The sequence below is a fragment of the Hyposmocoma kahamanoa genome, unplaced genomic scaffold, assembly GCF_003589595.1.
Source record: "Hyposmocoma kahamanoa isolate Upper Pololo Valley unplaced genomic scaffold, ASM358959v1 144, whole genome shotgun sequence".
NCBI classification, from domain to species: domain Eukaryota; kingdom Metazoa; phylum Arthropoda; class Insecta; order Lepidoptera; family Cosmopterigidae; genus Hyposmocoma; species Hyposmocoma kahamanoa.
In genome coordinates this window covers 401,722-426,621 of record NW_020653513.1, presented here as the reverse complement: position 1 = coordinate 426,621, position 24,900 = coordinate 401,722, and the positions used below count along the sequence as shown (strand labels likewise).

The 24,900-nt window shown below is 36.5% G+C and overlaps 2 protein-coding genes across 5 annotated transcripts; both read right to left on the bottom strand.

Annotated features, from left to right (window-relative positions):
* Positions 1–492: 492 nt before the first annotated feature.
* On the bottom strand, positions 493–2,946 carry LOC113240500 (carboxypeptidase Q-like). Its single transcript, XM_026477828.1, has 3 exons — positions 2,738–2,946; positions 2,186–2,321; positions 493–1,688 (listed from the first exon to the last, which is right to left on the bottom strand). Exons 1-3 carry the CDS (start codon positions 2,929–2,931, stop codon positions 591–593), a joined length of 1,428 nt encoding a protein of 475 aa, XP_026333613.1. The 5' UTR covers positions 2,932–2,946; the 3' UTR covers positions 493–590.
* A 3,552-nt stretch (positions 2,947–6,498) lies between these two features.
* LOC113240499 (carboxypeptidase Q-like) lies at positions 6,499–23,852 on the bottom strand. Of its 4 annotated transcripts, none has more exons than XM_026477826.1 (4): positions 23,795–23,852; positions 9,817–10,059; positions 8,682–8,811; positions 6,499–8,038 (listed from the first exon to the last, which is right to left on the bottom strand). In XM_026477826.1, exons 2-4 carry the CDS (start codon positions 10,005–10,007, stop codon positions 6,920–6,922), a joined length of 1,440 nt encoding a protein of 479 aa, XP_026333611.1. In that variant the 5' UTR covers positions 10,008–10,059; positions 23,795–23,852; the 3' UTR covers positions 6,499–6,919. The 4 variants fall into 4 exon arrangements, with proteins under 4 accessions (XP_026333611.1, XP_026333610.1, XP_026333612.1 ...); XM_026477825.1 differs by lacking the exon at positions 23,795–23,852 and adding an exon at positions 23,244–23,496; XM_026477827.1 differs by lacking the exon at positions 23,795–23,852 and adding an exon at positions 23,380–23,496 and having other exon boundaries at positions 9,817–10,027.
* Positions 23,853–24,900: the final 1,048 nt, after the last annotated feature.

Below are 24,900 nucleotides of genomic sequence, written 5' to 3'. Positions count from 1 at the left end.
AAACTATATACGTTTTTACAATAAGATTCCGGATTATACGTTAAGTTTGCCATTTCCTAAGTTTAAAACTTACATTAAAAGTATTTTAATTGAAAAGTCATATTACAAAATTGTAGACTACGCGTTAGATAAAGATATGTTGAAAGACAACGCGAGTCTAGATTCCACACAAATATGATTCAAAATGTATTCTATAGCATTTAAGTTTATTTGAAAAGAGCAATGCCTACAGTTTCTTGCTTTTCTTGTCAGGGAGGTCAGCGTAGTGAACGAGCAGTAGCTTAAAACATGACGTTTTCAAGTGTAAAAATTTTACCTATGGAATAAATGATTATTTGACTTTGATAAAAAAAAACTATATTACTAAATTAGTAGTTAATTCCTTGTTATTGTAGTGTTACCATATTAGAAGCTAACTAGTAAAAAATATAGTAGAATAACGTTATACTACCGTATTTAACATACACAGAAACATTAAAAAAAAACGCACATTTATTGATATCATTGATTTTATCACAAACAACATGTTCTTTAAAAATTCATGTGCAAGTATTAAGTTTTGCTAGTATTTAACTTTTGTTGGAATATTGTTATGCGCGTGGAATATCTACCGAAATATCGGCGATGATGTACGCAGCCGCCGTCCACATTGCAGCGCCCAAATCTAATTCGTTTGGATCTTCTACATTCATCATATCTCCTTCAGTGTGGTGGAACCAGAAATAACGATCGTTAGCATTATACAGGCCCGCTCCTGGCACTCCAGTTTCGACGATCACGTTAATATCTGAGCTCGGACTATCGCTTTCAATCAATGTGCTCGCATTTATCGATTCGAACAGTTTCAAAACTTCAGCTATAATACATCTCGCCTCTTGTGTACCAGTAACTACCAAGCCGAGTGGTGCAAAGGTACCTTCATCGGATTCCATGATAAAATTGATATTATGGCTTTCATTCCTGTGTTTCGCTTCATATGCCTTCGCTCCAATCAAACCTGGCTCTTCCGCAGTCCAAAATATTGATCTAATAGTTCGCTTTGGTCTAAGATTAAGTCGTTGCAATATCACAGGTACAGCCCAACTAATAAATACTCCACCACCATCGTCCATAGCTCCCTGTCCAACGTCCCAGCTATCTACATGACCGGATACTATTACAAGTTTTTCAGGCCGTTCAGTACCTTTCAAATCGATTAAAGTATTTCTTGAAATTTTGTCTTCGTTTGTTGTAGCTGACATTTGTATATGGACCTCTATTTTTTCACCACGGTCATACATCCTTCGTAGTAAATCCGCATCTTCGACGGCGATGGCAGCTGTTGGGATCTTTACAACGTTCTCCGTGTAGTATTGTTGGCCAGTGTGCGGTGAACTTATTGAAAATGGTGTTACTGATCGCACTAAAGTTGCAACTGCCCCCTTTTCTGCTGCGACTGATGCTGAGGCCGTCCTATATATGTTTGTCACTGAGTATTTCTCAAACTTAGCATCGAAAAGAACAATTTTACCCTTAACATCGTGTTCAGAAATATTGCTAAATTCATCAAAGCTTGATACAACTATAACTTCAGCCGTGATGCCCTCTGGTGGAGTGCCAACACTTGAACCGAGCCCTAACCCGTCGATATTTTTGACTCTTGGTTTTAATAGTGTGAATTTTTCCTCACCTCTCACCCAGTCCGGTACCTTAAATTTTAGATGACATTTATTGCAGTATACATTTATTTGTAGATACGACATTCTTAGAAAACCAAATATAAGAATCATCATCAATTCAATGTACGTGTCGCTGCTGAACAAGGGTCTCCTCTAAGGAGCAGGTTAGAGAACGTAGTCCGACCTAATGTTTCCGAGACCTAATGTTGATTAGGGACTTAACACGTTTTTAAATGCCATGAAACATCTATGACATTCACGTTTCGTCACAATATTTTCCTTCCTTGTAAGTGACAGGTGTTTCTGCTAAGTTTCACAAATGTGCCTAACGTAAAAATCAAAGCGATATACATGGTGCCTCTGGAATTCGAACCGTCAAACTTTGAGGGAAGCAATCGTTCTTCCGTTGGCTTACAACATTATTTAATAAAAAGTATATTATTGCCTTATCTTTCATAGCTAATTCTTTAAAAACACAAACTGATTGAAGTTCACAAAAAAGATAAGTAAAACAATGAAGTATAAACCTTAACTTCCTCCGTAACAATGTCAACGTCCTTGATATTTTCATCTCGCGTCAACTGGACCAGATAGTCAATAGATCGCTCGAGAGTTTCCGATCCCGAAATTCGAGCACCAAACTTGTCTACGAATTTTGCCAACCTATAAAGTAAGAACAATTTTATAAAACACATAATTAATTTTAGTAAACACTATTATAATGTAAATTTTGAATTTATTAACCGGGTTATGTTAATTTTAACGTTTTGTACTCCAACTACGAGTGTGTGCTATTTTTAATACAGGTACGTGTTCTAATTTTTATCTTTGAATTTTTCTAATGTTCCGAGTAAGTCATGGGTAAATAAAATGTATACTTGTGAATAACAATTCACAAGTATACTGTAAAGCACATAACTTTGGGTCCATTTGTCAATGTTTTGCGGCGACACGTTGCCTATTTAGTGCTAAGGTATCAAATGAACGATAAACTTTATTTATTTGTACATTGAATCGTTTATTTGTTTATAGTTAAGAAAGAGTAAATAAAAACATAACTTTAGGTTAATTTTACTCACTCATCATAAACTTTACCCTTGAATTCACCTTCAGTCACAAATTTCACGATTTCATCTTTGACTTTTTCGTAACTTGCTATCTCTGCTATTAAAGCCGGGTCCAATATATCGGAACAAACCGAATTTTTAGGCAAATTTTTTGCTTCACCAGCAGTAAAAACAAAAAGGACTATCGAAATTGGTAGAAGATTCATTTTTCTTCCCACGCCAACGAGATATTAAGATGTAGCGATAGGCGCAAGCCCTTTTTGTATTGGTTCTATCTTATCTGAATAACGAGGATTATATTTATCTTAAGAAATGATCTTTGATAGATACTAACATATATCATGCTCTTCAAATGGAATTTTGTAGATCTGTATATCTAATCAGTTTCTAATCTAACATGTTGCTGTCAATGTCGAAGGTCTTCCAGATATTAAAACTGTTGGTATGTGTATTGAATTTCATAGAATTCATAACAACACGATAACAGCAACTGAACAGGTCGTTTCGACCAATAATGACAATATCTCTGATTAGAAAGTTCAAGCTGAAAAATACTTACTCGGCGTAAGTCTTCCCTTTAAATGGTCCTCGGACGTAGTCTAATATACTTCTTACGACAGTATCGTAAGAAGCTATCTCCTTAGCTAAAGGGCCGAGATTGCACGACTTCAGTTCCGAATAACTCTTTCGCTCTGGAGCACTATACACTTGCCTTATTGATAATACCACCACTAATACTTTGAGCAACATTTTCTGAACGAATGCCGTGCCTAATATGATCTATCAGTTTATGCGTGCACGCAAGAGAAGTGATGTTAAACAAATGGTCAAGCGTCCTTAACCATACAATGGTGACCAACTGTGCAGTAACATGATAATCAATAATACAGAGTGTCCTTTATTGTTGGGGTACTAGATTATCGGAAAGATTTTGCTTAAAAAAGCTTTAACATGCAAATAAAAAATAACAGTATTGCGACACCAAAATATCATGCGATACTTATTTACAATACAATTCGTAGTTTTTACTGTTATATTTAATTATTAATTTATGCTATGAGAAATTGGTACGGAACTATAATCGTAAAAAATGTTCGCCGATAAGTGAAATTAATGACAAACCGAAGGACCGAGTACAAAATAGAAAATTTTAAAAAACTAAAAAGGTTGGCTATTGTGCGAATAGCCTCACAATAGTGTATTTAGAGTTGATTGCGTCAATTTCAATGGCCGTAAAATATGAGGCAAGTGAATGATGGCAGCGTCCGGTGGGCTACCGCACTCCATTTGCATTCACGTCAATTGCCTCTTTGTGCTCACCAAATGCATTAGTTTTTGTACTTTTATAACCTAATAAAAATTCATTACAATTTAAAAATATGTGCAATGTGTTTACACAAAACCGATTCACCATAATAGATTGAAATCATTTTAATCTATATCAGTTCTATACTACCAACACTTGACTACTTCGGTTTGGTTTTTTCACCATAAAATAGAAATCATATTCTCGCCAATTTTCGGTGCGAAGGATGTTTTAGCCGAATTCCTTGATACCCCCATTTACGTTGGCGTAAACACCCCTTTATAGTAGGGTAGTAGTAGTAGACATTGTTGGACACAAGTATACATTGGCTTTCAATTCCTACCAGCCCCACGGCCTTGTGACACTTATGTCGACTTATCTCATCTCATATCTGAATTGTTCACTCTTATCGATAAGCGATTGTTTTCTGGTTACAGTATGCTTTATAAATTTTTATAAAACAGCTACCAAACAATAATACTACAAAAAAATAAAAAAGCCATGGTATTATTTCCGACAGGTCAAAAAAATATGATTTCTATAAAAACTATCCATTGAGACAGGGTCAACGTTCAAACAGTGAATGTATTAAAATAAAAATAAGGTTGCAACATTTTGACAATCGCAGGCAAGAAATTACTCAAAAGGTACCGCATCAATTCGTTGTCATTGATAACGAGCATGCGCACGCGTCACGTGCCTACGTCACTCAATTGAGAGAGAAAGCCCAATATCGATGTCCCACTCCGACGATTTATTGTGACCCAGTCTTCAGCGAGTAAACAATCTTTATATATGCGACTGAATTTCTCCCGTACATTGTAGGTACTTTTATAAATTCACCTTCAAAATATCTTAATTTTATTAGTAAAGAAGTTTCTCTTGAAAGTGAACTTTTTCAATTTACAACTGAGGTAAGAAACTAACATACAATCCAATAAGTAAAGGTCTGGGGCTCGCGGTGGACCCGTTACAATTTATTTGCCCTAACAACGTTACTAATTTGATATTACAAATGGCAGACAGCGGTAATTGGATTTTGATAACAAAATTTTTAGTTTTGTAAAATAACTAATTGTAATTAAAATCCCTAACAGATAATTTTACACTTATCAAGCTAAACTTTTATAATTATAGGAAGCAGTGGAACGGTAACATAATTTAAAACACCGTATCGAGAAGTCTCTCGCAATCGGGCGGATGCGCCACGAGCAACATGAGACCGTGCGTTGTCGTGCAGAGGGTACACGGCCTGACGAAGCTTCTTCAGGGTCTCATTGCCGGTAGACGTTAATTGTTTCTTCTTAAGGCAAAAACTGAAGAAGTTGAATCACTCCGCACAGAACAACTCGAGAAAGAACAGGTACCGATGTGGCGGGACGCGACGTCGAGGGCTCCGTTTCAATGACTTGCTGTAACCGTGTGTTTAGGGCTACCGTAGTAGCCCTAGGGCCGTAGCCCTTCACCTTTCATTACATTCAGAAAGTTCCACTCTTTCGTACAATATTACCAGATTTGTGAGAAAAAATCTGGTGACCTACAGACCAAAACGGAACATATTTTCTGGATGACCCTCGTATTTACGTCACCAAAAGAGTATAGGAAAAACATCGTAATGAAACTTGTTCGTCGAAGAAGATTCCCAACCTCCGGAAAACTTGTGAAGTCTGCAACCCGCATTGGGCCAGCGTGGCCAATTTTTGCTTCGTTGGACCTTACTAGCAAGAAATCGGCCAAAGTCAGCAATTTATTCTTTCACATTGCTAATTGACTTTCTTTTGTTTGATTCTCGAGCAAGTAGTTCTATGGCTGGCGAGTTGACTTTAGATCTATCGATTTCAGTTACAGTACTCCACAAATTCTTGCTCATAGTTCCCTCCTCAACAATCTTTTGCCTCTCATATTGTCGATATAACTTCTTCAATGTTAATGTTTGTCTGCTGCGTGTGTTGAATCAAGTAATCAACAGAGTACACCAATAACTTACGTCTTTTTATCTGTGTCTCGAATTTGTCGACAAACTTCGCCATTCTGGAGCTTCTTGTCGAAACCTTCCAGGTAACATTAATTATGTATTCTTATATTTATGTATATAAGAATAGATAAATAATAATACAATAATAAGAATACATCATTCAGAATCGTCCGTAATTATTTTGGTCATATCATAAGGTCTGTTATATTATACACCATAAATTAAAGATCAATTGGAAAGATGAAAACGATAATAATATAATAACAATAATACAATAAGTTTGTGTAATTTTTACCTCAATACAGGTACATTGAGCATAATATCAAGAACAAGACATAAAAACGATAATTATATTGTGAAAAACCGGTGCCTAAACCAGAAATAGCCAACAAATATAGATAACAAAGAATATCCTTTAGTCCTACATGTTTAAAGGGTTCTAATGGAAAATATTTTATAATTGCTTATCAATCTGTTGTCTTAACTGCACGGTAAAGCACGCCTTTCCAACACTTATACTACCTAATAACTTCTTATAATTACATTTATATTCCATATACTTGTAATCCTGAATGTCAGTGAAGTATTTCTGGGACAAAAAAACGACTCGAAAACCTTGATTATATTACTTCTTCTTATTATTACTTCCTTTGCAATGTAGATGTGTACTATTCTACTAAGAACGAAATAGTTGCAATATAGTATTTAATTCAATTCAGTTTAGTCTGACAGTTAAAGAAAATAAACATGTCTAATGTTAAACTACAGTAATTACCACACTGCACCATGAATAAAGGACACATTTATTGTTATCAACATGTTATGTAAAAAAATGAATATTAACAATGCTTTATTCAGAAATATTTTGTTTTAAAAATATTAAATTCATGCGCTTTTACAAAGTTGCTAATATTTAACTTCTCTTAGCTTTGTCTTGTGCTCGTGGAATATCAACCGAAATATCGGCGATGACGTAAGCAGCCGCCGTCCACATTGCAGCGCCCAAATCTAATTCGTCTGGATCTTCTACATTCATCGTATCTCCCTCAGTGTGATGGAACCAGTAATAACGATCATTAGCGTTATACAGACCCGCTCCTGGCACTCCAGTATCGACGATCACGTTAATATCTGAGCTTGGACTGTCGCTTTCAACCAATGTACTCGCATTTATCGATTCGAACAGTTTCAAAACTTCAGCTATAATGCATCTCGCCTCTTGTGTGCCAGTAACTACCAAACCCAGTGGTGCAAAGGTACCTTCATCGGATTCCATAATAAAATCGATATTATGACTTTCATTCCTGTGTTTCGCTTCGTATGCCGTCGCTCCAATCAAACCTGGTTCTTCTGCGGTCCAAAATATTGATCTAATAGTTCGTTTTGGTCTAAGATTAAGTCGTTGCAATATCACAGGTACAGCCCAACTAATAAATACTCCACCACCATTGTCCATAGCTCCCTGTCCAACGTCCCAGCTATCTACATGACCGGATACAATTACAAGTTTTTCAGGCCGTTCAGTACCTTTCAAATCGATTAAAGTATTTCTTGAAATTTTATCATCGTTTGTTGTAGCTGACATTTGTATTTGGACCTCTATTTTTTCACCACGTTCAAACATCCTTCGCATTAAATCTGCATCCTCGACTGTGATAGCAGCCGTTGGGATCTTAACAACGTTTTCCTCGTAGGATTGTTGACCAGTGTGCGGTGAATTTATAGAAAATGGTGTTATTGATCGCACTAAAGTTGCAACTGCCCCCTTTTTTGCTGCAACAGACGCTGCGGTCGTCCTGTATATGTTTGTCACAGAGTATTCTACAAACTTGGGATCGAAAACAACAATTTTACCCTTAACATCATGTTCAGAAATATTGCTAAATTCGTCAAAGCTTGACACAACTATAACTTCAGCCGTGATGCCCTCTGGTGGAGTGCCGATACTTGAACCGAACCCCAACCCATTGATATTTTTCACTCTTGGTTTTAATAGTGTGAATTGTTCCTTGCCTCTCACCCAATGTGGAACCTTAAAATGTATTGTTTGCAATATTAATTTTTAGATGCGATATTCTTAGAAAATCAATAAAAAATCAAGATCAACCTATTGTGCGGTCCACTACGGCACGGGTCTCATCGAAACAGAAAGTTTAGGATATCAGCACGCTACGCTGGCACAATTGGGTTGGAGACTACACGTTTTTCAAGACACCTCTTTTTTTAACTGTTGTTAACTGCCTCCATGGAAGAACTGTTACCACGCTGAACCGTCACGCATAGGTCTCGGGTTCGATTCTCGGGCCGGGAGAAATATTTGAGTGTAATTTGTGATTGTCTATGTGTGTGTCCATGGAACCCGCGATACAGGGTCTCTCTAGTGCGCGCCTAAGAGTGTATGCGTTATCATTATTATTATTTAGTTTTCGATATAAAGGTCACGTCATAATATTTTCCATCACCTTTGTTGAGAGATATGGTGACTAAGCAGTCAGAATCTTACGTAACTCAGGAATTAAGGTCATAAGTATATGCATCCAAAGGGAATCGAACCGCCTACCTCTCAATCGATAAGCAATCTCTAATAAAAAAAATATTAATGTAATATCTTTGATAATGCATGTAGCTGTTATTGAAGAGTACAAAAATGGTAAATAAAACAATGTATAATAAACCTTGACTTCCTCCGTGACAATATCCTTGATATTTTCATCTCGCGTCAACTGGACCAGATAGTCAATAGACTGCTCAAGTGTATCCGAGCCCGAAGGCCGAGCACCAAACTTGTCTACGAATTTTGCCAACCTATAAAATAACAACAACTTTATGAAACAAGTCCATTATAGTGAACACTCTAATACTACAAATTCCAAACTTTCAATTTTTGTTTGAATTCTAACTACAAGTAGCTACTATTTTATAGATACTTGTTCGTATTCCAATTTTTATCTCCGTACTTTTCTAATGTACCGAGCAATTCGGACGTAAATTTGTTAATCGCAAACCACACAACTTTGGTCCGTCGTTCAATGTTCCGTTTTGAGGCGACGCCGTGACGCGTTGCTGGTCCGATTCTAATGGCTCTAAGGCATCAAATGGGCAATAAAATTTATTCGTTTAGTACAATTGATCGTTTATTTGATTATGGTTAAGAGTAAATATAATAACATAACTTTGGATTAGTTTTATTCATACATAACAAACTTTACCCTTGAATTTAACACGTATCATACTCTCCAAACGAAATCCTAAATCTCTTGATATTCAATCAATTTCTCATCTAACTAATATTATTGCCACTGAAATTCATTCAGAGAAGTACTAGATAAGGTATGTAGATTTGAAGAATAAAAGTGCTGGTGGCACAACAGGCACATGGGCCTTGTTAAGTTTATGTATCAATGTGATAGGTGCAGTGGCAGTACCCTTCACAGATTTGCGAGCTCGGAGTGGCAATGCAACTATTATAGATAGGCATGCTTTTTCTAGTATCTACAATCAGATCAACGACTTGTTCGTCCCGTCACTTTACACAAAAACTTATTGTCGGCGTCGAGAATTTTCTAATACCTGTAAAAAAATCTCTTAAAAAAACAAAAATCAAAAACCTTGCAAAAAGCCAAGGACAAATCCATAACAATTAAGTCTTGACTTTCACTATTTGTGTGTTTGTTGAATTTCATAACAATCACGATATTAACAACTCAACAAAATATTACTTCCAGCTCATATACGAAAGACGCACTCCTTTTCAGGTCGGCTCGACCAATAATGACAAAATATATTATTAAAAAGCTGAACAATACTTACTCGGCATAAGTCTTCCCTTTGAATGGTCCTCTGACGTAGTCTAATATACTCCTTACTACAGTATCGTAAGAAGCTATTTCCTTAGCTAAAGGGCCGAGATTGCACGACTTCAGATCCGAATAGCTCTTTCGCTTTGGAACACTGTACACTTGACTTATTGATAACACTATCACGAATACTTTGAGCAACATTTTCAGTACGAATGCAGTACCTAATGTGATCTATGCAATTTATGCGTGCACGCTAGAGTAGTTATGTTAAAGAAATGGTCAAACGTCCTTATGCAAACAATGGTGGTCAACTGTACGTAATGTGATAATCATTAATACAGTGTGTCCATTATTGCTGGGGTACGTCATTATCGTAAGATTTTGTATAAGGGAAATTGGAACCTAAAACTTATTTTTGGTAAAAAAAATTAAACACACTATTGAGAAAATACGCAAGACTGAAATTGTTCAGTGCATTCGGTACCAAAACATTATGTGATACTTATTTACAGTACAATTCGTAGTTTTACTGTTATTATTTATAATGAATATATATACAATGACTGATTGGTAGGAAACTATAATCGTAAAAGAATAATAAAATGGTTAAATGTTCGCCGATAAGTGAAGTTAATGACGAACCGAAAGACCGAGCGCGAGGTAGTAAAAATTCGAAAAAACTAAAAAGAATTGGCTTTTGTGCGGACAGCCTCACAATAGTGTATTTAGAGTTGATTTTTAATGGCTGTAAAATACGAGTCAAGTGAATGATGGCAGCAGTCCGGTGGCCCACCGCACTCCATTTGCTTTCACATCGATTGCCTTTTGCGCTTTTATAATCTAATAAAATTAATTGCAATGAATGTTTAAAATACGTGCAAAGTGTTTACACAAAGCCGATTCGCCAAGTAGAATGAAATCATTTCTATCTATAGCAGCTCTTCTAACCTAACACTTTACTACATCGGTTTTGATTTTTCCACCCTAAAATAGAAATCATATTCTAGCCAATCTTCGGTGCGAAGGGTGTTTTAGCCGAATCCCATGATACCCCCCATTCACGTTGGCGTAAACACCTTTTCTTCTACGTGACCGAACATACACATTGGCTTTCAATTTTGTACCAGCCCCACGGCCTCCTGATACTTATGTCGACTTATCTCATCCCATATCTGAATTGTTCACTCGTATCGTTGGCCGATTGCTTTCTGGTGACATTTTACTTTATTGTTAAATAAAAAACAAAGTACTAAATATTCAAACACTGAACAAAAGCGTTTGGAACGATAATAATGACACTGTGTACTTTACCGATGGTAATAATTGTAACCTTATTATCATTAATATAATAGGCAGCCTGTAAATAATTAAAGTCTGTGTCCATAAAAGATATTATCATCATTGTTAACCCATTTATATGACCCACTGTTGGGCACAGGTCTCCTCTCAGGCGAGGGACTAAGGCTCAATGCGGTTTGGGACTCAGGTTGTGAACCTTTTTCCACGTGCAGGTTTCTTTACGATATTTTCCTTCACCGAAAAACTCATGGCAATGGTGCGAGTCTTGTTCTAATCCACGGCCTCTTCTTGGGAGGTGGTGGATATGGGTGAGTTAAACTATAAGGGTCTAAACACAAAACTGCGATGCGACGTCGCATCGCCGAAATCTACGAGCTCGCACGACGCATCGCAAGAATTTGCGAATTGCTCCGCGTCGCGCATTCCTGCAATGTTAATCTTCTTAGTGTTTTTTTTCTATACTTTCTTATCAATAACAGCAGTGCAACACTCTTGTTACGATCCATGTTGCCACCTAGTGTAAAAAATACGTTCAGCTCGGTTGATGATCGTCGAAATAATGGTTACCCAAATCGTGGCAGTGAGATTCCTTGCATTCGCATCGCGCCAATTCGCAGTTTTGTGTTTCGACACTTATGCCACCCTGACTTATAATATAACAGATATAACAAGCCATAACTTATGATGTACAACAAATACCTGCGACTTCAAAATTCTACTAATAGTAATTATATTACACTTGGAATGAAATCGATTGAATAATTTATTAATAAGGCAGGCATATTACATTGAATAGAATCATTAAAAAACTTCAGAGATTACTCTTTATAGATACGTATGTATTCAAATTTATTTATTTATTTATTCAATAACAAAAAAGTGTAACATAACGGTATTTACCATGGCGTTACATTAATTTAGAAACATAAAAACAAAATCAACCAGAATTAAAAAAGTAATATCGTCACTAATCAAAACTTCAATTATCAATATCACTAAAATCCATCCTGTTTTCTCTCTAGCACTCTCTTTCATTCAGTCATCAGTTTCGCTATCCCAGTCACAAACAGATCACACTGCGGTGATGCTGCGAGTACGGAATTGAGGAGTGTAGTTGCATGGGTAAGGGGCGAGTGTCGGTACTGTTCAGTGCGTGAAGACACGGTTGCTAACAAGGGCACATCATGCCGCCTGGTACAGTAGTCATTTGGTACTTTGAATTTAAAGATCATTTCCACGAGGTACAAACTGTCTATATTATTCCTTATAACATTTAAAACAAAGAAGAGAATTTATAATTTAATATTTTTTGTTTTCATAAATCATAGGTAGAAACAATCCGAAAAAGTTAGACGGATGCTCTCGTGGATTTTTGTCAACCGAATACGCAAAAGCTGTGCATAATAAATAACTTTTTGTATAAAGTTTTTGTTTCACTGTAGTTTTATACTTCATAAATGGCATTCTAAATATCAACAGCAATGTTCTAGAACAGTATGCGTTGCCCTTAAAATAATTAAGATGTTGCTTATGATATAAAAACAGTTTATGAAAAACATGCAGATAGGAATTAAGACTATATTTTCGGATTTAAATCGCGTACAGTCGTTTTTCAAACAAACCAACGTTTCGGGCCGTTTATAGGTCCCAAGGTCACGGCTGACCGAGATGGTCTTTACCATGGTCTCCACTATTTCAATAAAAAAAGGAGTTTATGTGGCGTGGAAACAATAATTTTAACACTATATGTATGATACTTTTAATCTGGATCTGTTCAATACGAACGTTATTTGGCAAGAGGAGCACCTCTTTGACTCATAATGAGGCCTTACTGCGGTGCTCTTTTTAACCGACTTCAAAAGTAAAGTAAAAGGAGGTTTTCAATTCGACAGTATTTTTTTGTATGTAAGTAGGTATATCACTGCGGCATTTGTGACCAATTTGGATGATTCTTTTTTGATCGAAAGAGTTTGTGCCTCAATATTGGTCCCACGGGCGGGCGGGCTTCGGGTGGGCGGATTTGTGCATGCGTGCCTGCATGTGTCAACTATATATGTATTCAAATGTTAATACAATGGCGACAAATTATTATTTCCTATTTACGTTTTGCTACAAATTATTGTCTCAAAAAATTGTAGTTGTGATTATATAGGCACTTATCCATCGATGAAATTTTTCTTTGTGTATGTTCGTTCTTCGTATCAATATAATAATAACAAATTTGTGGAGTATTTTCACCAAAAAATTAATGTCACTGTAGTAAAAACATGGTATTCAATAAAATAAAATATAATACAATGTGTTAGTTTGCATTCTCGCCATAGTTACAGAGGTCATTCTATATCCGAAACTGAACCCAAATCATTAAAACATAAATCGAAAAAAACTTCTTATTCCTAGCGTCTGGCACGGTATGCAAGAAGACGTCGGTTCGAATCGAAGGAATTTTTTATGAGTGTTTTTCTGAGTGTTCGATCTTTGTATTAATAATTATAACAAACTAGTGGAGTAATTTCACAAAAAATAATTGAATAAAAATTAATTAATTCAATAAAAATTTAATTCTTATTTTTTATTTAATTGCGGTAACCATGCTCACTGACTTGCACTACACGTGTGTAGTCAGTGCCCTTGGGATCAAGCATGTGACTTAGAATATGTGACACTCCTGCCAAAAAATAATAAATAAATAATAATAAATAAATAACGCACACACTCTACATGGCCCCGCACTAGGGAAACCCTGTGTCGCGGGTGCCATGGACACACATATAGACAAACACAAATTACACCCAAACTCACGAGAGAAATAATTGTAGGCCATACAAATATTTCTCCCGGCCCGGGAATCGAACCTGGGACCTCTGCGTGGCAGTCCGGCATGGTAACCGTTCGGCCACGGAGGCAGTTAAATAAAAATGTTAACGAGATTTTTATTTACATAACACTAACCACAGACAATTAGTGTTATTAGGCTAAATTGTTATGTCGATATAGATAAATAAAGATCTTTTTAATTGTTTGACATTCTCGATTTGTACTGCAAATGGGTAGAAATCGAAACCAACATCGACCTTTGGTACAGTTTGTCTTTTTAACCGACTTCAAAAAAGAAGGTTCTCAATTCGACTGTTTTTTTTTTTTTTGTTTATGATACGTTATTACTCCTACATTTGTGATCCGATTTCGATGTTTCTTTTTTTTTTGAAATATTCACTTCAAGAACGAGGTATACCCCATACCTCATTCTTGAAGCGAATATTCCACACCTGAGGGTGGCAAATAAGGGAATGAATCCGGTATATTTGAATCCATCCTTTAACCAATTTCAAAAAACTTGGCAAACACGTGCAACACAACTTTGCAGATCTTCTACAAACTCCTACAAACTTTTCAGATCGCCTTTTTGTTATAAAAAAGCTATTGATGTATTTTTCGTAAGTTTTAGAAAACGCTTTAAATGCAATTGATAGTGATAAATATAGATAAGTTTCTCATTACCGTTAACTCTAGCTTGCAAAATAGCCGTATTCCGTAAATCACACGTTATCACGACAGCAGGGTGGAAATGGTTCTCACCTATCTCGCCGAGGAATTACAACGTTCGTGCTAACTGCGCCACTTAGTTAAAATTAAACAAGAAATCTCCTTTCCTTGGAACTAATTGCAAAAGTTTCTTCTAAAGAACATGTTCAAAAGGGAACAGCATAACTTTCGGTGAGCAACTAAAAGAAATCTTCAAAGAAAAAGTTCGATAATACTCAACTTGACATTCAACACGAAAATCAATGTAAATCGTTGTAGATACTATCTTTTATAGTTTGCTAGACAGTTCTTACGTAACTTGGAGTAGAATATGCCCGATGGCGTCTGAAGTGAGTCTTGGTACGAGTGCATAAATTCATAATAGTGATGAAAGAGACTCAAGGTCGTATTCCAAAACTCTACACAATGCTCAAGTCAGGATTTGAGCAGACTTGAGTATGATTTCAAGCACTGGAAATACGACCCTAATGGCAAGGACTTGAGTATGATTTCTAGTGCTTTGAATCATACTCAAGTCCTGACTCGAGCATTAAGTAGAGTTCTAGAATACGACCCTCAGTCTTTTAAGGCCTTTTAAAAAACCTCGACAAATTTTTAACGCCTTACGACTAGTCTAGGCTTTTAACCCTCAAGTTTTGAGTCACAAGACTAAAACTGAAGACTAATTCGAGTCGAAGTCTTTTGACCCTAGGAAGCTTAAAAGACTTATAGGACTAAAACGACTGGCGCCTCATAGCATCGGGAGTCGCAAGTCATGAGCCGTATGGCGTGATTTTATTTCTACCCACAAGGTATTTAATTTACGATTTTTATTATAAGTAAATAAACATGATTATTTACTACATACTACTTACGTCATTTTTATTTATAAACTTCGAGTTTAATAAGACATAAAACAGGTAGGTTCTTTGCAAACAACTCGAGTCCTTTAAGTCTTTCAAGATGTTCAAGTCGTTTAAGACTTTTGAGTCTTTTAGTAAAACGACCGAGTCTTATTAATAAAAACTCGGAACCCCAATCTTAATTTTAGAGTCGACTTCTGTAAAAAGGCGTCGAGTCGTTACAAAACGCCTTAAAATATTGAGTCTCTTTCACCACTAATTCATAATACTGCCACCATTAACTGACATTTAAAAAAAAATGTTTTGTATACGTAATGCCGTGATCAGTAAAAAAAAAGGCGATCTGTCAAGAGAAAAGCAGATATTTTTCAATTTCATTTCTTCAAAAATTATTTTCTCGGTTCTGAGTTTTGTCACAAGCGCCCTTTCAACGGCGGCGGCAAATTACCATCGAACTAGGCATAACTCCAACTACATACAAGTGTGTGCTGTGACTTTGTTGTGTTGGCTGGTTCGTTTGTACCATGTTACAACCATTCTCAGAGTACAAAAGTAACGTAATGATAATTATCACCTTCATTTTGAAGAGGCTAATTAGTAACTATAGCCATAACTCAGCCCTTAGTTCCATTAAGGGGATAATTGCCTGTGAAAATTTACCTAACTCAGTGTATCCGCAGTTAATTTGCCCACTAATTGCCATTTACCTACGTGACCTATCTAATTAATGCCTTGAGAATTTTTATTTAACTTGTCCAACGGTCTTTTTCAAAATTATTTATTAGGTACTCTAATTTTTGGTCTTGTATTACTGGAAAGTTAAATCAGTACGCGGCATGGCTCATAAGGTCAACGTTGTTCACCTTCGAAAATACATTTGTCTGTCTGGCCGTGTGAGAACTGACATTATCGTGGTGCAAGATGATACGGCGTTTATGGTTATTTTTAAGGAGTTTGTCAATAACTTCCGGCAAACAAATGATCGTGTACCAATCACTTTTCACGGTACAATGATTCTCCAAAGCAACAGTAGCCACGTGTCCAGTTTTATTAAAAAAAGAAGCAATCATCCGCTTAGAGGCACTTTGCACGCACGCTACTTCGGTTGGTTTCGGTTCATCTCGAAAGACCCATACGCTCGATTGCTGCTTTGTTTTCGGTGGTTTTGTTTCGGTGGATCGTAACGATAAATCCATGTGTCGTTACCTGTAACTATGTCTCACACTACATTTGACGCCCCTGCGTTGAATCTGGTAAGCATGGCATTGCACCAAGTGACGCGATCCGTTTTTTGAGCCTCAGTCAAATTGTGTGGGATCCACCGAGAGCACAGCTTTTTCACACTCAAATGTTTGAGTAGGATTGATGCCTATGCTTAAAGATGCCCGAATGTCATGATATGTCACATGCCTGTCTGTTTTGATCAAACAGCGCACAGCATCAATGTTTTTGTTGTTCACAGCAGCAGTGGACGGGCGACCATCACGAAATTCGTCACTGAGATTCATACAACCGCGTTTGAATTCTGCAAACCAGCTATAAATAGTCGTCTTGCATGGTGCTTCATCGCCAAAAGCAGTTTGAAGTCGAGCGAAGCTCCGCTGAGTTCACGAGTATAATCCATAGTGATGTAGACAACCAATTTCTAAAATGACGCCACACTGTAAAAACAAGTGACAGTCAGATGAAACAAACTGTATTCTATAGCCAAAGAGTTCCATTTCCAAATGTTGTAATTACTTTTTAAATATTGTTTATGTAAGTGGCCAGTTCCGGAAACTTATAGTGCGTCCTATGTAATTTATATTTATTTATGTAATGTAATTTTTTCTAAGTTATTTGTCTTTATTTATTTTATTACCTAACATAAATAATAGCTTGTGTGGACTCTAAGAAAACATAACACTCAGAAAAAATCTTTGTTGGCTAAGGGCTGACAGAGATGTTTAGTTCTCATAACAAAGTTTAAGAATCACTTAGTAGTTCCATGACAGCAAAACTTTATTACGAGAAGAACATTTTGTAGATCCGTGACAATAAAAACTTTGTTATGGATACTAAACAATTAACTATCGGTCTACAAGATTTTTTTGGTGTAGTCGTAGTTCGTTAATGAAAAGAAACAGAACTCAGCGTTATGTACCGCGAACAAAGGTTTAATTAACCGACTTAAAAAACGGCGGAAGTTCTAAAATTTTTTTGTATGTGTGTTACGTGATTTTTCCGGCATTTATGAACCAATTTTGATTATTCTTTTTCTGTTGTAAAGAGGGTACGTCAGTAGTGGTCTCATTTAAATTTGAAAAAAATATTCCACCTGTAAGGATGGTAAACTAGGTGATGAAGCCGGTTTCGCGCACTTTCCTGTAATCGATTTCAATAAAACTTTGCAAGTGGATGTAATTCCACGAAATTTTGTGGTCGGGTTTTTTTTTCATAAAAAAGTTTTATTAGTTTCACTATTTTCATCAAGACTAGTCGCAAAACTGAATTACAATACTCGTACTAATTATTAATACAAAGATCGAACACTCAGAAAAAATTCCTTCGATCCGGTCGGATTCGAACCGACGTCTTCTTGCATACCGTGCCAGACGCTATACCAACTAAGCCACGGAACGAACCAACGGACCTCACGAATTTTTCTATGTGCTTGCGTCGTGTCTTTGTACTTGGTCTTTCAACGACTTTTTAGTCGTAGCGCCATCTATGAGAAATCTATTACAGATTTATCACCCAGTTAGTACCTTTACAGCTACCAATCCTGGCGAGAGATGTCGCTATTCACGGTATTATTCATATTTCACAAAAAATTATTATTATATATATTTCACAAAAAATAATTGAATATCAATTCAATAAAAATTTAATTAATACTCGTACTGTTGAGTACCGTCAAGAGCAAATGAAACTAGACACTTTAAACTTTGAGCGTTGTTGTTATTGTTGCTCGATGCAAGACCTAGACGAGACTAACCCAGTCTTGGTCTGGTCTCGCGTCAGTCACACCTGATATTGGTCTTGGTGTTGCTACAATTACGACACCAATTCTTCAAGACCTATGCTAATTTTGGACAACACTAGTTTTTTTTTTATAATATCAACGACGAACATGTCGTGCACCTGCTGGTAAGCTACACGCCTGTCTATAACAGTTGCAGTGCCACTCAGAGCTTTAAATCGCAAAGATCTGAGGGGCACTGCCACTGCGCCCGTCACCCTGAAACATAAGTTGACAATTCCCATGTGCCTGTAATTTCACCAGCACCCTTCAAAACCAGAACACAGTAATGCTGACATTACTGCTTGGCGGCAGAAATAGGTAAGGTGGCAGCATTTCCCTGACCGATATCTTTCACAAGGAGCTCTGCTGCTGCTAAAAACTTCTTATCGCAAGAGAAGTTAAATCGCGGTAGTTTCAAATTTGCTACATCTAAGTGTTGAAATGATTTGCCTCCTCCAATAAGGAATTTGAAGTCTTCTTACACTTTCAAAAGGAAATACAGGCTTTGGTTACTTTCAAAGCAAAGTTCTGCTAGTAATTGGATGTAGTGTCGTCCAGCGGATTTATGCATATTTTTATTTTTGTTCTTTATTTATTTATTTATTTATTTATATATATATATATATATATTATAATTTTTCACTATTTATTGTTATTATGTGTGCAGTTCATCCTTATCTATACTTTATCTATACTTCATGTATTTTGAAATGAAATATTTTATGTGGATTTGGTACCATTATGACAATGTAATCATAGCTTTAAGTTTAAATTGTATACTTTAGTCATTTTACTGGAGCTTGTCGAGACACGTCAGAATTATTATATTATTAATATTACAGAATTAAATCTAACGTTTCACCAAAAAGGTAAAGTCTGAAAAACAGCTCAAGCTGAGACTCTTGCCTTTTTATCTACATGTGTAACTTCAGATTATGTTATTTAAGGCTAAATTATTATTTAATGTAGATAAATAAAGCTCTTATTATTATTATTATTAAATTCAATTCTCAAGTGTCAAGCTTGATAATCTAGACCCTTTACTAGCAACTTAATTATGGCATCCGATTATAAAATGTTTTACAATAGTCATTTGTAACAATTGTTTTTATCTATTTCTAAGAATAATTTAAAAAAACTTATAGATAGCGAGTACTTAAGTTTTCGCGATTGCTTTTTGATTATGAATTTTTTTTCAAAATCGTAACTTCAACATCGAAGATTGTTTCTCCGTACCACCACTTTGGGATCCAATATTTCCTCTGATGATAAATCCCAAGCAGACAAGACTGCAGTACTAATTAATATCGTGTCGTTTAAATACGTCGACACGACAATAAGCACATAGAAAAATTCGTGAGGTCCGCTGGTTCGTTCCGTGGCTTAGTTGGTATAGCGTCTGGCACGGTATGCTTGGAGACGTCGGTTCGAATCCGGCCGGATCGAAGGAATTTTTTCTGAGTGTACGATCTTTGTAATAATAATTATAACAAACTAGTGGAATAATTTCACAAAAAATAATTAAATGTCAATTCAATAATAAATTTAATTGTTAAAATGAAATAAAATAATTTCTCAAAGGTATGTAACGTAAATTGGAAAATAAAAAATAAGGTAGGGGAGACCGGGGCTGGTAGTTCCCGGGGTAAGTTGTTCTCACAGCCATATCTTTGCAAGAAAAATATATAGCAAAACATGTGAAGCACGTCGTTAAAGCGTCAGGTGATGCGCATTGCCGGCGGCCATTTTAGTTACTCCAGTGACGACGGAAGTGTGGCTATGTGCGTGGAGCTGTCAAAACATCATGTAAATACATTTTTTCTTGTTTAAATTTTTTGGTCTGTCTTTGTTTATTATGGGCCGATTCATACGTAACTTTTCTAAATTATAGTGACATTAGTAAGGAATCTTATTGTTTGAACATGTTTTCCATTGATTCTATTGCTTTGCCGGTATGTCAATCTTCGTATAAAAACGTAATTTGGGGCTATAAGTTCCTCTCTCGAGGGGCTAATTGTTCCTAGGAACAACTTCCCCAATTGACCTGCAATGATACTTAAAATTCTTATGACCATTTTTCTTTGTTTTAAGTTTGCGAAACCACAAACTTAAAAAATATTTAGACAAGATGATAGAGTCACTTATGTGTGTCTCAATTGTGATTCAGATGAAGAAAAAAGCGATGAATATTATTACTCATGAATAAGAATGTAGTTGTTTTTTTTTAAGTTAGTTGTGAATAATGTAAACATTACATGCATACAATTACAAAAAAGGTGGTTTTTATTTAAGAAAATCTTTGTTATTCTGTCATAATCTAGGCGGAACAATTTGCCTCAAAGGCGGAACAACGCGCCCCAAAGCGGTGCTGAATGTGTCGCTTCGAAATTTGTCAAAAATTTACCTCTATGAAAAAGGCTAGTGAGGTATTAGTAGAAGTGACTATACTATTACAAAGAGCGATAAACATTTGTTCAATATTTCCACATGTTGAAAATCAAATCCTTCATTATCAGTATAAAACTTGAAATTATTTGAAAATGGAAACGTTCAGCCCCGCTCTTCCCTACTTAATTAATAACTTTTGTAACTATAGTGAAAAACAGTACAGAGTACCAAAAAAACCGACCTCAAAAGTCATTCATCCCCTAGTTTACTACCCTTAGAGGTGGAATATTTTCTTCAAATTTAAATGGGACCACATCTGAGGGACCCTCTTTGCAACAAAAAAAGAATCATCAAAATCGGTTCACAAATGGCGTAACGTACATATAAAAAAAACATAGAATCGAATGGCGAACCTCCTAATTTTTTGAAGTCGGTTAATAATAGTATGGTTTGCATTAATATTAGACGTAACTGGGTGATGACTTTACCATCTCAGTCAACCGTGACAAAAAAAAAGAAAGAACAAGCAATTAAACGCGATTTAGATCCTTATCCTAGAATAAAGCCTTTTCAATGCTCGCCACGAACTCAATAAGTCACAATTGAAATGTTTTTCTACGGCGCCTAATTAAACCCAGCAATTAAATACATAAGCCGAAGGGATTACACTCATGTTTCATATATAATATATTCGCAACACGTCACATTAAATAAACGGCTATGAAATTTTCAATTAGGAATAATATTTCGCAACTCTGTCACGAATTCACAGCGAATGGTGTGACGAAATTTTGCCACGACGTGACTCGAATTTGCATTGACTGATCAGATTGGATCCGAACCTATTTTTCGTGCTACATTCTTTAAAAAAGCCAGACCTAATACTGGTACTAAATATCGACTATAAATATAAAAACGCTTATTAAAATGAGGACATTCAAAATTACGAATACATCCTTGTTAACAAGATAATACAGTGTTATAATCATCAACAAAAATATTGCGTATTTTGTTACGAAGTGAAAAATAATAAGGCGTGTTCAGATATAAGCGATTATCGCTACCTCTGTGAGAGAAATACCGCACAGTGTCCCGCCGAGTATTGGTGTGACGTTCCGGGGCTAAAGCTGAACCGAAATAACGCGCCATACTGCCGTGCTTACAATATTAACTATACTATTACTGTTCTTATTGTAAGCCGGAGCGTCTGCCTCGTACGCAGCTAGCGCGTCTTAGTAGTGGTCTAGACGAGGAGACACGCGGGGCACTTGACTTGCCCTTAACGTCAGAAGCTACGTCCGGATATGGTCGCAGGACAATGCATTCGGCATCTCCGGCGACTTTAGAGTCGACGGCTTAGCGGTGGCAACGGTAGTAGCGCAACAGGAAGTAAGCGTGCCTACAGCTCCGGTACCTGTCCGGAAAATAGGGAGGGTACTGCACTAGCCCCTTCAGAACCGGATAAAATCAGTGACAATGGTTTGTGACAACCCTTTACACTGGCTGACCTGGGATCAAAACTTGAACTTAGAAGGTTCCTGTGCACGCACAGATTATAGTGCCCTTCTCGTATACCTTAAGTGTGGGTAGGCAGGGTCATTATAATCAAGACTAACGTAGAAAGATATAAGGCTGTTTTTATCGTAATTAAAGTTTAGTCGTAAATGTTTTAACACTTACCTCAATATACATATTAGAAATTTGTAAGTTTGTAAGAAAATATAGGCATCTATTTGAACAAGAAAGTAATGATACTTATAAAGCTAGATTAAGGAAAAGAAATAAATTGGTCGGTTCATTTACAAATTTACACATTGTATCTTCTGGCACACACCATATGGCAATAAAAATTTATAATAAAATACCCCTCATAATACGAAATATTGAAACGGAACGTATGTTTGTTGATAAGTTAAAGGTTTTTTTACTGTCGAACTGTTTTTACAATTTGCAAGAATTCATCGATTATAATTAATAATTTACAATGTACCTAGTGAAGTAAGTCAAATTGCTGTGCCCTTACAGGGTTTATGTTGGATCATGTTATGTATTATTTTTAAGACCTTACTGTACCACATAATGCAATAAACGATATGATATGATATAAGCACGACAGCATACCGCCCAGGTCGGAGATATTTTCTCGCTTGCTTTGCCAAATTGGTGGCGCGATTCTCCTCACACCCCGCGATATCTGCTTAGGTTTGACCAGTAGGAATACCGCATACGAGTACGACTCGTATTTCATTACCCACAGCGGTAGCTAATATTACTTATGTTACCTGAACGGCCCTTTATGTTACAAAGAATATTTGCAAAAAAAAGCAAAGCATAAAAGAATATGAACAAAAATATTACACCAATTCACTTAATTATTTTACTTCACACAGATCTCACGAATCGGAACCAATTTCGTGTATACTCAATACACAACGTCGTCGACTTTCGAAAAACCGTAAAATAAACTAACAAAGCTTGAGCACACAATATTTACAATTTCACAATTTTGTTTAGGCAACCGCGACTGATAAAATGGAAAACCGAATCAATCAATAGCAAACACGAACGCCGGGTTTCACGCATATCGCGCAGATGTAAACAATATTGGAAACATCGGTGTTCGATCGGAGGGTGTAACATTTATTTGCGAAATTGTCACGATATATCAGCGACAAACAATACTATGCCAACACGTTTATGTTAAAGCGATGCCACACGGGCGCTGCCGGTACGTTCCATTGAAGAACGCGCCAAAACCACACAGGCGTTAGGCAATGCGGTATCGCTACGCATCGCAACATTCTCTCATTGCTCTTAGAGTGAGGACATACGCTTCGTTGCCTCGGCGTTGCGACGCCAGAGCGTGGTGACACTGCGTTATACTAATATAAATTAGAACTACGTCCCACCTTGCGCGTTGAAACTGCGCGCGAAAACGGAACACGTGCGCATCGGACAAGGGGCCACAAGACAAAGCGGACAGGGGTGCTGCGGTGCGTATTCTAAGCGGTGTTACATTACACTACCGCATGTTCATGTAGCAGTACTGGGTACATTGAAATCATAGCATTTCGACCACGGCGACGACACAATGCACCGATAGCAATGTGGCATCGCTCTTATCACACATAGGTTTTCGATACCGCGTAAACAATGAATTTTCGCGGTATATGTCATCGGCATAGTATATGCCGAGGCAGTTTATTAGGATCTACTTTCATGCTCATACAACTCGCTCGCAACAACTGAAATGTAATCTTATACTTAAGTTTAATGCTTGCCCTTATTATTGAACTTTGAAACTATGTATTAATTTAGGGTTACGTAGTCAAACTTAAGCCTATTTAATTAAGGATATATGAACACATTCACAAATTGGCGACAAAATTGGAAATAGAATACACGTGGAACAAAGATACTGGCTGAAAATAATAATAATAATGTACAGTCGGTGCCCTCACTTACGTATCCACTATTTGTATGGCACTTAGTACAAATAGTCGATATATAAGTAAGGGCACCAACTGTACCATACAACCACACCAATTTCTTAGTCTTGTACCAGGGAAATCCTTGTACTATGAGTACCAGAGCAATGAAAATCACTTCAAATACTCTACGGGACCGAAATACTAGTAAATATATCGATAATCTGACTCTATCTGTAACAGTAGTATCTAGAACAGCAATGGATAGGCTGAAGGAAATAAGGAGGAATAGAAAAAAGCCCAGTAAAATCTGGCTGGTCTGAATATTAATAATAATAATAAATAAATCATTTATTTGCCATCCAAAGCCTACTTGTAACTCTTGTTGCTCAAGGCGCCGACTACCCCATCACCTCACTAGAATCTGGATGAAATGACAAAGCATCGGCGCATCCAGGTTAGATGCAAACGTTTGCAGGATGCTGTTAGGACTAGAACGCAATCTAAAGAGTAGTGATGCCGTCTTTTTTCACACCACAGCAATAAAGTGATCTGCTCCCGCTTGAGCAAACATCGACGATGCGCTA